The 15,866-nt window shown below is 41.7% G+C and overlaps 1 protein-coding gene across 4 annotated transcripts in view; it reads left to right on the forward strand.

Annotated features, from left to right (window-relative positions):
- PITPNM3 (PITPNM family member 3) overlaps positions 1-15,866 on the forward strand; it is a 735,635-nt gene that overhangs the window by 627,685 nt on the left and 92,084 nt on the right. For all 4 annotated transcript variants that reach the window (XM_056558420.1, XM_056558419.1, XM_056558421.1 and 1 more), the window contains one exon: positions 12,745-12,932. In XM_056558420.1, the coding sequence (XP_056414395.1) occupies positions 12,745-12,932 (188 nt within the window). The remainder of the gene's footprint in view (positions 1-12,744; positions 12,933-15,866) is intronic.

Genomic DNA, 15,866 nt, shown 5'->3' on the forward strand with positions numbered 1-15,866 from the left:
ATGTAAACACTCACAAACATGCAATAGCACACTGCAAATGCTAAGAAATACAGTAGTATGTATAAATAATAGGATTTATTTACTATACATGTAAAGTTGACGTCCTTAAAGGAGATCTGTAGTGCAATATAACTTATCCTCTATGCTTCGGATAGGGGATAAGTTATAGATCGTGGGGGGTCCGAGCGCTGGGGCAGTATGCAGAAAAGGGGGTGTTCCGTCCCCGCATGACGTGGCGGCTGACACGCCTCCTCCATATGGATACATGGAGGGGGCGTGTCTGCCACGGCTTTCTGCTGGGGACGAAACTTCACTTCCTCCAGACTTCCGCGGCCCCGTCGCTCGGACCCCCCGCGATCTATAACTTATCCTCTCTCCTTTGGATAGGGGATAAAGTATTTTGCGCTGGGATACTCCTTTAACACAGATTTTGATAAAATTGTGTGATCCCATCTGGTGCAGAGCCAAATGAAGTAAACTGAAATTCTAGATTGCAAACTTTCCATTTAAATTATATTTGTTTGTCACCTCAGCTGAAACACACACACACGCACACACACACACACACACACACACACATATATATATATATATATATATATATATATATATATATATTTGAAAAGATGTAGTAGTAATTCCTTAGGTGGTATTTTTTCTATAAATAATTTAAAATTTCCATTTTTTCTGTAGTCGTTTACATAAGTCATAACTGGGATATTTTTCTTTTTTTGGCAGATTTAAGGCATTTAAAGGATAGGGGATAAGATGTCTAAACACAGGGGTCCCACCACTGGGACCTCTGCGATGTCTGTGTAGCACCCAGCATTCGTTTAGAATGCCGGGTGCAGACGGTGGGGTTGTGACATCATGACCATGCCCCCTCATGACTTCACACCACGGCACTCAATGAAAACCTATGAGAGGGGGCGTGGTGACCATCTCACCCCCTAATATAGACTTGCATCGAGGTGGCATGGTGTGACATTGTGAGCGGGGGGGGGGGGGTGGCTGTGACATCACAACCCCCGCCGCCCGCTCCAAGCATTCAGAACAAAATGTTCCAAATGCTGGAGCAGCGAAGTACCTCTTTAAGTGCACACAGAAGTGGATCCATTAAAGAGGTTATCCACTATAAGGTGATTTTAGTGCTTAGCTGCCAGACAGTAATGGACATTCTTAGGAAGGCTCTTTGCTTGTCTTGGGGCTAAATGGCTATGTTGTGAGATTGCTGTGGCTATTTTTTGTGAAATGGCTATTTCCTGTTGGAGTTTACTTCCTCCAACTAAAAGTCCCATTATTCTTGGGTTTTAAATAATACACTATATTATGAAATACATTAACTTTACAGCCCCTGTAGCACAGTCAAATAAAACAATTCCTGGAATACCCTTTTAAGTGTCTGCCAGAACATGAACACTATTCTTTCTTTCATCTAATAGATGTAGACACTGCATTCTGGAGATCCTCATTTACTTCAATTTTAACTAAATTGAAACTTGTAAAATGAGCAATTCTAGAGTTTCTGCTGAAGCAGAAAACAAAATGGCAGAGAAAAGGAACATAGGTTGGTCCCTTTCATGGCCGTACAAGATCGACATATATTTTAAGAAGATAAGGGAATCATGTCTTAAAGGGGTTATCCACCATAGGGTGATTTTAGTACATACCCGCCACATAGTAATGGACATACTTAGGAAGGAAATGCTTAGTTTAAAAGTGTGAGGTCACTTTCCTCCCTCCCATATATCAGCCACCCCACCCATTGAAACCCAAATGAGTTGTATTCCATTCAAAAGACCAGTGTTTTCTAACCTGGTTGCTTACAGCTGTTGCAAAATGATCTCTTTCCCACCAAGCAGTTGCTCCACCCATTAAAGCAGGACAGGCTCCCTCTGATCACCTGACTAGTGATGTCACATCTTAACGCATTGCAACCTGGTAAATCCCGAGACAGGAGTAATTGTGTATACTATTAAAAATAAATATTGGGGCGAAAATCACAGAATAATTGTCAGACCCCACACAGGTACAGACACTATATTATGAACTACACAAACTTTACAGCCCCTGTAGCATAGTCAAATAAAAAAAAAATCCTGGAATACCCCTTAAGTGTGTGTTCCCACCTGGCGTATACGCAGCATATATCACGCTGAGCAAAATTTGTGGAAGCAGCGGGAAATACTCTGCGTATTCCTCGATCACTATACACACAGGGCTTTCCGGGGCAGCCCTATGCATGTAGTGAGTTTTGGAGGTGGGGCCTTGTTCCGGCATGTCTGTGATGCGTGGCTCCACCTCCAAAACTCACTGCACTGCCGTAAAGCCCTGTGTGTATAGTGAGCGAGGAATACGCAGCGCATTTCCTGCTGCTGCTGCAAATTTTGCGTAATGTGAAATACGCTGCATATACACCAGGTGGGAATGCACCCTTAAAGCCTTTTTCTTGCAATATAACATCACAATTACTTCTTTTAATATGTAATTTAGTTGTCTTCTGTCAAGTTGTTAAAAAAAATTCTTACCAGTCTCTTAGTTACATGTTTGTGAAAATGCTAGGCGAGAATCAAAATTCTTGCCATTAGGTCCCACAAGAGTTGTCAATCAGATTTCCTAAAATTCTGAACAATATATACACAGTCATGGCCGTAAATGTTGGCCCTCCTGAAATTTTTCTAGAAAATGAAATATTTCTCACAGAAAAGAATTGGAGTAACACATGATTTGCTAAACACATGTGTATGCCCTTTGTGTGTATTGGAACTAAACCAAAAAAGGGAGGAAAAAAAGGAAATTGGACATAATGTCATACGAAACTCCAAAAATGGGCTGGACAAAATTATTGGCACCCTTTCAAAATTGCGGAAAATAAGATTGTATCAAGCATGTGATGCTCCTTTAAACTCACCTGGGGCAAGTAACAGGTGTGGGCAATATAAAATATAAAAATCACACCTGAAAGCAGATAAAAAGTAGAGAAGTTCACTTAGTCTTTGCATTGTGTGTGTGTGTGTGTGCTACACTAAGCACGGACAACAGAAAAAGGAGGACTTGAGAACCAAAATTGTGGAAAAATATCAACAATCTCAAGGTTACAAGTCCATCTCCAGAGATCTAGATTTGCCTTTGTCCACAGTGCACAACATTATCAAGAAGTTGGCAACCCATCGCACTGTAGCTAATTTCCCTGGGCATAGACCGAAGAGAAAAATTGATGAAAGGTGCCAACGCAGGATAGTCGGGATGGTGGATAAGCAGCCCCAAACAAGTTCCAAAGATATTCAAGCTGTCCTGCAGGCTCAGGAAGCATCAGTGTCAGTGCAAACTATCCGTCAACATTTAAATGAAATGAAATGCTATGGCAGGAGACCTAGAAGGACCCCACTGCTGACACAGAGACATAAAAAAGCAAGACTACATTTTGCCAAAATGAACTTGAGTAAGCTAAAATCCTTCTGGGAAAACGTCTTGTGGACAGATGAGATCAAGATAGAGCTTTTTAGGTAAAGCACATCATTCTACTGTTTACTGAAAACAGAATTAGGCCTACAAAGAAAAGAACACAGTACCTACAGTGAAATATGGTGGAGGTTCAATTATGTTTTGGGGTGGTTTTGCTGCCTCTGTGTAAAATGCATCATGAAATTTGAGGATTACCAAAGGATTTTGGGTCGCACTGTACAGTCCAGTGTCAGAAAGCTATGTTTGCGTCTGAGATCTTGGGTCTTCCAGCAGGACAATGACCCCAAACATACGTCAAAAAGCACCCAGAAATGGATGGTAAGAAAGCGCTGGAGAGTTCTGAAGTGGCCAGCAATGAGTCCAGATCTAAATCCCTGTGTAGAGATCTTAAAATTGCTGTTGGGAAAAGGCGCCCTTCCAATAAGAGAGACCTGGAGCAGTTTGCTAAGGAAGAGTGGTCCAACATTCCTGCTGAGAGGTGTAAAAAGCTTATTGATGGTTATAGGAAGTGACTGATTTCAGTTATTTTTTCCAAAGGGTGTACAACCAAATATTAAGTTCAGGTTGTCAATAATTTTGTCCAGACCATTTTTGGAGTTTAGTGTGACATTATGTCCAATTTGCTTTTTTTCCTCCCTTTTTTGGTTTAGTTCCAATACACACAAAGGGAATAAACATGTGTACCAACTGTATATGGACTGCTCAATTTTGACTGCTTATTTCATGACATCAGGGTTAAAGCCATAGACCACCTTTTCATGGCTGTCTAGAAAATCTGTCACCACAATACCAATCCACCAGTAATTGTGTTTTAAAGGTGTCCATCGACACTAGATAGACGCTTGTGGATTGTTTTGCAGGCACAGTTATACACATTTTAGTCCGTGTTGGCTGTTAGTGTTCTTCAGACTGGCCATACATGATCAGCGACACAGGGAGAAGGATAAATTATCTTTCTGGGAATATTTTCATTTTGAAAACATTCTGAGAATATTTTTTTCCCAAAAGATCGTTTGTGGACTAATAGACCTTCCCTGAACAACAGATCTTTCGTCTATCACCAGAAACTTTTAAATATGGACGACTTCTTCAAACCATCGGTTGGCTAAAATGATCCTTCCTTGTTCAATTTTTTACTCAAAGAAAATTTTTGGTTGTAATAAGTTCCCTTTTACCAACACCTTAAGAGAGATTGGTTTTTACCCATGCCTTTTACTTTTTAGCTTGTATGGGAGATGTAACATTTTGGTTGCCAAATAAGTTTTAAAGAAACATCAGCTAACTAGAATAGTTATCGGTTTTACAGAATAAGTATAATTTCATGTTTTTGTTCTTTAAAGCTGCTCTTGTAACTTAAAATATCCATACTTCATCTATACTTTACTTAGAACAACCTGACCTTCACCTTGGGTCACTGGCAGCTTTTAAAGCATCTCTGAGAAAACAAGATGATTTCCTTTTATCAATTCCACATATTCTGTAATTGAGCTTAGAATGATACATTAGTTGACAAGGTCACAAGGGTCTTATATGATGCTTTTCCCTTGACATACTCTGTTGATGTTTTGGTATATATAGTATGTTATAAAGCTGTTACTTTATTAGCTCACAGCTTTAGATGAATACATATTCACATATGACTGCTGCAAAGTTTAGTATATATCTTTCTATATGGCATATTCACAGGGGGCAAAATAAACTTAGTGGGTTCACCCGCTAAAGGGCAGCATTTGCTTTTCAACTTTCTGTATTGCTTGACTGGGTTACAAGGGGATATAAAAGCCCCATTTCCTTACAGTTCTGAACTGTTTGTAAAAAAAATGTTTGTTATTGTTGTGTATCTCGTCTGCACTTTGAGTCCATGGCCAGAAAGGGATTGCAGACCACATTGTTTGCAGTTACCACTGTCCCTAATGGTGGCAGGGAAAGTGTTCATGGCATCCTTTTTAGTGCAGATACCTACTTCTTGGGTTGAAAGCAGGTTGCTAAGTAGGCCTGCCATTGTAAGTGGCATTGCAGCATTGTCACTGTGTGTCAAAATGGCCTTTAAAGAGACCAAAAGTCTATAAAAAGCCCAGATTTGGATGCTAGGTTTAGGGGCCGTGAGTCTTCAGAAGTGTGGCAGTTCAGTAAAGGTAGAGCATGACATGAGTAGCCCTATAGTATCTGAGCATTGACAAGAGGTATGGATGAAAGCTTGTCTGGGGCCACTGAGTGTTTAGGCTTAGCCAGTCCCAAAGGACATTTTCAGAGCCTAAGGTTGCCTTGAAGGATTAAAGGGTACCTCTCATCAAAAAAACTTTTGATATATTATAGATTAATGTATGCAGAATAACTTTACAATTACATGTTATTAAAAAATATGCTTCTTTCTATTTAATTTTCCACTTTGAAGAAATGACCACTAGGGGTCTCCCTACCAGTCCTGCCAGCAAGCATTTCAGACTCATGCTGGAGTCCTAAACACTACAAGCTGCCAGTCTGCTTTGTATACAAAGGAGAACACTCAGAGCTGCCAGCCTGCTTTGATCACAGCCTGTTTGGCTGTGAACAAAGCAGGCTGGCAGCTCTGAGTGTTTAGGACTCCAGCATGAGTCAGAAATGCTTGCTGACAGGACTGATCGGAAAAAATACTATAGAAAGAAGAATATTTTTCATTAACATGCTATTGGAAAGTTATTCAACATTCATTAATCTAACATATATCAAAAGTTTATTTGATGAGAGGTACCCTTTAACCCCTTAAGGACGCAGGACGTAAATGTACATCCTGGTGCGGTGGTACTTAACGCACCAGGACGTACATTTACGTCCTAAGCATAACCGCGGGCATCGGAGCGATGCCCGTGTCATGCGCGGCTGATCCCGGCTGCTGATCGCAGCCAGGGACCCGCCGGCAATGGCCGATGCCCGCGATCTCGCGGGCGTCCGCCATTAACCCCTCAGGTGCCGGGATCAATACAGATCCCGGCATCTGCGGCAGTGTGCGATTTGAATGAATGATCGGATCGCCCGCAGCGCTGCTGCGGGGATCCGATCATTCATAACGCCGCACGGAGGTCCCCTCTCCTTCCTCGGTGCGGCTTCCGGCGTCTCCTGCTCTGGTCTGTGATCGAGCAGACCAGAGCAGAAGATGACCGATAATACTGATCTGTTCTATGTCCTATACATAGAACAGATCAGTATTAGCAATCATAGCAATCATGGGGACTATTCAAGTGTAAAAAAAAATGTAAAAAAATGTAAAAGTAAAAGTAAAAAGAAAGTGAAAAATCCCCTCCCCCAATAAAAAAGTAAAACGTCCGTTTTTTCCTAATTTACCCCCAAAAAGCGTAATTTTTTTTTTATAGACATATTTGGTATCGCCGCGTGCGTAAATGTCTGAACTATTAAAATAAAATGTTAATGATCCCGTACGGTTAACGGCGTGAATGAAAAAAAAAAAAGTCCAAAATTCCTACTTTTTTTATACATTTTGTTAAAAAAAAATTATAAAAAATGTATTAAAAGTTTTTTATATGCAAATGTGGTATCAAAAAAAAGTACAGATCATGGCTCAAAAAATGAGCCCCCATACCACCGCTTATACGGAAAAATAAAAAAGTTAGGGGTCATCAAAATAAAGGGATTATAAACGTACTAATTTGGTTAAAAAGTTTGTGATTTTTTTTAAGCGCAACAATAATATAAAAGTATGTAATAATGGGTATAATTTTAATCGTATTGACCCTCAGAATAAAGAACACACGTCATTTTTACCATAAATTGTACGGCGTGAAAACGAAACCTTCCAAAATTAGCAAAATTGCGTTTTTCGTTTTAATTTCCCCACAAAAATAGTGTTTTTTGGTTGCGCCATACATTTTATGATATAATGAGTTATGTCATTACAAAGGACAACTGGTCGCGCAAAAAACAAACACTCATACTAGTCTGTGGATGAAAATATAAGAGAGTTATGATTTTTAGAAGGCGAGGAGGAAAAAATGAAAACGTAAAAATTAAATTGTCTGAGTCCTTAATGCCAAAATGGGCTGAGTCCTTAAGGGGTTAAAGCCAAGTTAAACAGATGCCCCAACCAGGTGCCATGTACATAAAAATGGCTGGGACTCATCTTTGGTGAAAGATGCAAATAACCTGTAGGAGGCCAGATCCCTTGACCAAGAGGAAAGACCCATTGTGAGAGGTGGCCTTCCTGGAAGAAGATCAGTGTGGACATTATTGCTGGGCACAGAATATGTGGTTAACTATAAAGGCAGATCATGACCATGGAAAACTGCAAGATGAGAACTGTTAGCAACTATTCAAGGTCTAGAGCAGTGTTTCCCAACTAGTGTGCCTCCACATGTGGCAAAACTACAGCTCCCAGCATGCCTGGACAGCCCAAGGCATCTGTAGATAGCTGCATTGGGGTTCCGGTCCCTCTTCAGGACAGAGCAAGTTGCTGCCTTATAAGTATCTGATAATGTTCTTCCTTCTGGAGGGGAACAACTTTGTTGATAGAGATAGACACTTTTTAAGCTGTTTCTAGATTACTGTTACTAAAGAAACAAGCTTGTGTAGAAAAATGATCTATGGGCAGTGATGAGATAATCTTCCAAGAAGGTTTATATAGTGACTTTATCATATGGAGATGGGTATTAAAGGATTATAAATCAAGAAGTCTATATCAACTTTTCTCATGCAGTATACTGATAAATTGTGTTGTCTTGTAGGGTATACCCTTGCCAGTAGTGTGTTTGTCATCTATTGGTAAAACTTAATACTGCTTTAGGGCTCAATCACAAGGACGGATCCGCAATGTATTTTACACTGTGGTTTTACCGACGATGGACATGCCGTGTGTCTCCATATGTGCCTGCAAATACACTGCCATGTGCGAGTCGGCGTGCACATTTGCAGTATACTCGCACACATTACGTCTGCTCTCGGCCTAGCTCAGGGAGCAGGGGGAGCGGCCACGATGTGTGTGAATACACCTTACATGCGAGCGGCGATTCGCAGATTGCAGTGTGTCTGCTCGAATGTGCGGATTGTCGCTCCAAGCAGGAACATATGGCGACACACTGTAGGGTCCATCATTGGTGGATCCGCAGTGTAAAATACACTGCGGATCTTTCCGTGTGAACGAGCCCTTAGGGTATATTCACAAGTTCCACATTCGCAGCGGGCTCTGGTGCACCTTCTGTTCCTAAGCAGGAAACCCCATTCAGCGCAGGGACTGCTGTCATTAAAAGGAAGCAAGTTCATCTCCTGTACAGTGTACAACTGGAAGAGGTAAGTGGTGATGTATGAATCGCCACTTAACTCCTTTACTCAGTGAGCTGTGCGCTCTGCACCAAACCAATGAAGTGTAGAATCCACACATTTGGTGTGAGTTTAGTAGCAAATTTTCTATCCATTGAATTAAAGGGGTACCATGTTTTTAAAATTAACTGGTGCAAAAAAGATAAACTAATTTGTAAATTACTTCTATTAACCCTTTCAGTACTTATCAGATGCTCCAGGAAGTTGTACAGTTATTTTCTGTCTGACCACAGTGCTCTCTGCTGACACCTCTGTCCATGTCAGGAACTGTCCACTGCAGGAACAAATCCCCATAGCAAACCTCTCCTGCTCCGGACAGTTCCTGACACAGACAGAGATGTCTGATAAGTACTGGAAGGATTAGGATTTTTATATAGAAGTAATTTACAAATCTGTTTTACTTTCTGATGATTAGAACACATTTTTTTTTTCCACCGGAGTACCATTTTAACTGTGTATCAAATTCAGAGCAGATGTGGTATGTGTAATTGATCCTTTGATGTCTATTCACATGTAAAGTGTTCTGCACATATTTGATGCGCCGGATTTGAAGCTGCAGATTGATGAAGTTGAGTTAAGTCATTTAGTTTACATCTAGCATAAAATCTACAGCTTAAATCCTGTGCATCAACTTTGCAAAGGATACCGTACATGTGAATACACCCTTAAAAAGCATTTAAAGCCAAAACATTTTTAGTAGCCTTTTATTAAAGCTAAAGCTCCACAATAGAGATGAGCGAAGTTACAGTGATTCAATTCATCACGAACTACTCGGCTCTGCAGTTGCTGACTTTAGCCTGCATAAATGAGTTCAGCTTTCAGCTGCGAGGTTTGTGACGTATCGAATCACTGTAACTTTGTTCATCTCTACTCCACAAGTAACTGGAGCTAAGCTCTAGGGTGACATTTGGTTGTTCACAGTAAAATCGCAGCTTTACCATGACTTGTATTGTAAATCCCATGCTTTCTTGTGGGGACAGTCACATGTCACCTTGCAACCATTAAAAAAAAAAGCATGATTGTTAGATTTTTTGCATTTGTTGGAAGGTCACTTGTAAAAGTTTTTACCATAGGGAGGAAACATTTACGTCTCAGCATGAGATTCCAATATATGGGAAAAAACCTGGACTATAACTCAGACAGCAATATTGTGTGACTGCTGGATGTCGAATCAAAGCTAAGAGATGTTATTTTCCTGAATACAGTACAACTCTCATATGGTACAAATCTACATTCATAAACAACATAATCGTGTACATAACATAATTCATAAATAACATAATTGTGTGCCTGATATCACTGAATGATGACAGATATGAAGTTCAGTCATGCTTTATTACTTAGGTAACTACATTCATCCTAGGAAAATGATTTTGGTAGAACAAACCATATTTTATATGTAAGCTGATCTGTTGAGTCTTTTATGTTCACCTATCGCGGGATAGAGACCAGGATTCATAGAGAAAGGCCCTGCTTAAAGGGCTACTCCAGCCCTGAGACATCTTATCCCCTATCCAAAAGATACCCCGCCCCCGCTATGTAAGTCTATGGGAGGGGGCGTGACGGCCACCACGCCCCCTCCCATAGACTTGCATAGCAGGGTGGGGGTGACGTCACATGGGGGCGGAGTCGTGACGTCCCGATAGTCCGGCCCCGTGGTCTCCACCTGGCTGTTTGTGAGCTGGCACGGCGGCGTGCAGCTCAAACAGGTGTGTGGCGAATACAAGATTGTGGGGGTCCCCAGCGGCGGTGAGACATCTTATCTCCTATCCCTTGGAAAGGGGATAAGATGTCTCAGGGCCGGAGTACCCCTTTAACCTACATCTACTCAGAGCTTTTCCTTCCTGACAATTTCTGACGGATGAGTTTGTATACAGTGTGTATACAGAGTGTGGGTGTGGGAAGCAGGGCTTACAGACTATCTCTAGGAGACCCAGAGCAACAATGATGCAGAATCTCTCCTTAGAACTTGGCATGCCATTGTTCCTCTGTTATTCCTCCTGGAAATATGAGTAAATTGATAACTGAATATTACCATTCCTCTTGTTAATAGGCTGTGTCCCTACACAGTCTGCTATAATCTAGTTGTTGCTGAAAGTGTAAAGTGTGTCATAAATTTTTAATAACCGTCGACCGTAGGTTAACTCATTAGACCTCCCCAAACACGGGAACACAGCTAACCATTCTTGTGTACTCTATGGGGAGATGTAAGCCCCAGTCAGACAGCTCAGGTGCCAGCTTAGCCCTCCTAAAACAGTAGGATTGGGTAGGAAAAATACAACATGCCAAACTCTCTCCATCTGGTGTATGGGCACTTTAAGACTGTATGGGGACCCAAATTCTTTATAACTTTTTGATACATGTTGGGTGATACCATAAGTGAAGCTAGTCAAGATCCAGTTGGATTATACAGTGGTCCCTCAACATATGATATTAATTGGTTCCAGGAGAACCATCATATGTTGAAACCATCATATGTCGAGTACATATGTAAAAATAGTAATTGGTTCTGGGGCCTCGGAACCATTGTATGTTGAATACATATCTCTATGGGAAACTGCTAATTGGTTCTGGGATGACCATTGTATGTGGAGTGTATGGGGAGTGTTTAACAAACCAGGGTGCCTCCAGCTGTTGCACAACTACTACTCCTAGCATGCATGTACAGCCATTGACTGTCTGGGCATGCTGGGAGTTATAGTTTTGCAACAGCTGGAGGCACACTGATAGGGAAACATTGATGTATGGGGTGTATAGTGTGTATATGTATTGTATGTGATGTGTGACATTGCATACAGTACTGTACAGTTCTTTAAATACCTTCAGGGGGGGGACAGAATGTCCTCCATTACCATCCTGCCGACTACAGCTCTATAGGAAAGGAAGGGGAGCAGCTCATTGGATGCCTGCAGCAAAATGCTGCAGGCTATTGACTATGGCTGCTCTGGGGGGGGGGGGCTTACACGGAGCTCACAGTGGAAGCCTGCGTGAGTTAGCAGGACAGCATGTGAGTAACAGGAGGCAGAACGGTGGACACGGGGACATTAAACAACTATCTGTCAGTTGCTGAAGTTGTCAGCGCTGTCAGATAGCTGTTTGTACGATGGCCCCGACACACAGCAGCATCATATGTCGAGGCTGCCTTCAACATACGATGGGCTCTGAGAGGCCATCATATGTTGAAATGATCATATGTTGGGGCCATCATAAGTCGAGGGATCACTGTACTACATTCAGAACACATAGTCACAGAAGTGGGGCCCAGCAGCTTATGCCCAGTTTCTGAAAGCCGGTTTTTAAAGGGGAACTCCAATTGAAAGAAAGTTTTCAAATCAACAGGTACCAAAAAATTATTTCTATTTAAAATTCTTGATCCTTCCAGTACTTATCAGCTGCTGTATGCTCCAGAGGACATTATGTATTTCTTTCAAGTCTGACCACAGTGCTTACTGCTGTCACCTCTGTCCATGGCAGGAACTGTCCGGAGCAGGAAAGGTTTGCTATGGGAATTTTCTCCTGCTCTGGACAGTTCCTGACAGGGACAGAGGTGTCAGCAGAAAGCACTGTGGTCAGACTGTAAAGATCTACACAACTTCCTCTGGAACATACAGCAGCTCATAAGTACTGGAAGGATTAAGATTTTCAGATGAAAATAATTTAAGTCTATTAAACTTTCTGATCCCAGTTGATTTGATTTCTTTAAAATCAGAGCTGGTTTGCTGAACAAAAGGAAAAGCTGAGATCCTATACCACTGTTGCCAGCGGGGATAATTATAGTAGGAGGGGACAGCATAGTGATCTCAGTGCACAGTCTCCTCCTTCTAATAGTTACTACTGTGGACTGTCTTTACACCACCCCTGGTTTACATCTAAAGCATTAATTTAGTATAACATTTAAACATATAGCTGCTTTAGTTTACAAATACTCTCTATTCTATTAATAAAATCCTTTTTTTTCTCTCATTCTATAAGGATAATCCTTTTTTATCAAATGAAAGCAGCGAGAACCTGAGAGGCACTAAGCGGCTCAGCAAAAGCAATATTGACATCTCCGGAGTTTTGGATAATGCAGAACCCAGGCCGCCATTACAAAGGAAACAGAGTGATTCTTCTACCTATGACTGTGATACCATAACACAACACCATGCATTCCTGTCCAGGTAAATACATGTTATTACAGTATAGTCTGTGTCCTGCTGGCTGATTCTGAAGAGTACAGTAAATGGAGCTATATTTATATCAGGTTATTGGGTTTCATGTATTTCCTGATATAATGTTAAAGGAGGTATTTACTTTTAAAGTAGGCAGGCTTGCCACAAACCTGCCACTACAGATTTAATGAAGCCTGGTCCTCACTGCTCAATACATTGTAGTCTCTGTCTTAACACAGATAAGTTCCAATCACTGACTGAGACAGGCCACCAGGAATTTCTAAGCAGCAGGGACCAGGCATCGTTGGTATGGTAGTGGCCAAGGATTGCAGCAGGTTATTGCATTTTTTTTGTTTAATGATTTCAGCTTAGCCTGCCCACTTGTAATAGTAAATCGCCGGACAACCCCTTTAAAGGAAATCTGTCACCAGTGTCACCTGCAATAACCTGTTGGTACCGACAGGTAGTGCAGGTGACACTGATGACACCGGTACTCACCTTTTCCCATTCCGTGGCGGGAATCTCCAGTAATCTTGGCCGTTAGCTCCAGCTCCAGGCACCTGGCTTGAGGAATGGGCGGAGCTTATTGACAGCACCACTGCTGTTCTCTAGTAGCGGGACCAAACAGGGAGCAGCAGCGGTGATGTCACTAAGCTCTGCCAATGCCCCAGCCGCTGCTGCTCTCTGCTGGGTCTCGCAGCAGTGATGACGTCACTAAGCTCTGCCCGTGCCCCAAGTTGGGTGCCCATAGCTGGAGCAAACGGGCAAGATTACTGGAGATCCCCGACACAGAATGGGACAAGGTGAGTACCATTGTCATCAGTGTCACCAGCACTATCTGTTGGTACCGACAGGTTAGTACAGGTGACACTGGTGACAGATTTCCTTTAAAGGGATACTCCACTGGAAAACCTTTTTTTTAAAATCCACTGGTGCCAGAAAGTTAACAGATTTGTAAATTACTTCTATTTAAAAATCTTAACCCTTCCACTACTTATCAGCTTCTGTATGTTCCAGTGGAAGTTCTTTTCTTTTTGAATTTCCTTTCTGTCTGACCACAGTGCTCTCTGCTGACACCTCTGTCCATTTCAGGAACTGTCCAGAGCAGAAGAAAATCCCCATAGCAAACCTATCCTGCTCTGCACAGTTCCTAAAATGGACAGAGGTGTCAGCAGAGAGCACTGTGGTCAGACAGAAAGGAAATTCAAAAAGAAAAGAACTTCCTGTGGAGCATACAACAGCTGATAAGCACTGGAAGGGCTAATCTTTCTAAATAGCAGTAATTAAAAAATCAGTTTAACTTTCTGGCACCAGTTAATTTAAAAAAAAAAATTCCAGGGGAGCACCCCTTTAATGTCTGTTTCATTCCCTTTACAAGCAGGAGAATTTCTGACTGTAATCTGCCAGGCTGATAGAAAAGGGCTGCAAGAGAGATCAGCAGAAAACTTTTTCTACCTGCAGGGGAGTAGCTAGAGGGAGTACAGAGGTAGCAGTCACACCCAAGAATTGGTCCTATAAGGGACCTAAAGGCCCATCTGCAAAGAGAAACGCCATCACATATAAATAGAACAAGATTGGTGTTATAGATTTGGTGTTCACCGAGGAAAATTAAATGCCAGGTGAAATACAGCGAGATAAGATAAACTCCCCAGTACAGGTCACCTGTCTAATATTTAAAAAGGGGTCAAAAGGTGACCCCGGGAGTAATAGACCTGTTAGTTTAACTTCCGTTGTATGTAAATTGTTTGAGGGTTTTCTAAGGGATGCTATTTTGGAGTATCTTGATAAAAAATAAATTTATGACCCCAAATCAGCATGGCTTTATGAGGGATCGGTCTTGTCAAACTAACCTGATCATCTTTTATGAGGAGATGAGCTCCAGACTGGACCAGGGGGAATTGCTGGATGTCATATATCTGTATTTTCCCAAAGCATTTGATACGGTGCCACATGAAAGATTGGTGCATAAAATGAGAATGCTCGGGCTGGGGGAGAATGTGTGTAAGTGGGTAAGTAACTGGCTTAGTGATAGGAAACAGAGGGTGGATATCAATGGTACTTATTCTGATTGGGTGACTGTTACTAATGGGGTACCACAGGGGTCAGTCTTGTGTCCTGTTCTATTAAATTTATTTATTAATGACCTTGTAGAGGGGCTGAATAGTAAAGTAGCAATCTTTGCAGATGATACTAAACTCTGTAAAGTTGTAAACACTATAGAGGACAGGGCACTGTTACAAATGGATCTGGATAGGTTGGAGGTTTGGGCTGAGAAGTGGCAGATAAGGTTCAACACTGATAAATGTAGGGGAAGGAACAGGGGGAAGAAAAATCCGGTCTGGGATTATGTATTAAATGGGAGAACACTTGGGACGACTGACATGGAAAAGGACTGGGGAGTCTTAGTTAACAGTAAATTTAGCAGTAGTGACCAGTGTCGGGAAGCTGCTGCCAAGGCAAATAAAATCATGGGGTGCATCAATAGGGGCATAGATGCCCACAACAAGGAAATATTTCTCCCACTGTACAAAGCACTAGTCAGACCACTCATGGAATACTGTGTACAGTACTGGGCACCAGTGTACAAGAAAGATATAGTGGAGCTGGAGAGGGTTCAAAGACGGGCAACCAGAGTAATACTGGGAATGGGAGGCCTACAGTACCCAGAAAGATTATCAGAATTAGGGTTTTTTAGTTTAGAAAAAAGAAGGCTCAGGGGAGACCTAATAACCATATATAAATATATCATGGGGCAGTACAGAGATCTCTCCCATGATCTATTTATACCCAGGACTGTATCTATAACAATTGGGCATCATCTACATCTTGAGGAAAGAAGGTTTCTACACCCGCACAGACGGGGGTTCTTTACTGTAAGAGCAGTGAGACTATGGAATTCTCTGCAGGTGGTCATGGAGAACTCTGTAAAAGAGTTCAAAAGAG

The sequence above is a fragment of the Hyla sarda genome, chromosome 2, assembly GCF_029499605.1.
Source record: "Hyla sarda isolate aHylSar1 chromosome 2, aHylSar1.hap1, whole genome shotgun sequence".
Classification (NCBI taxonomy): Eukaryota; Metazoa; Chordata; class Amphibia; order Anura; family Hylidae; genus Hyla; species Hyla sarda.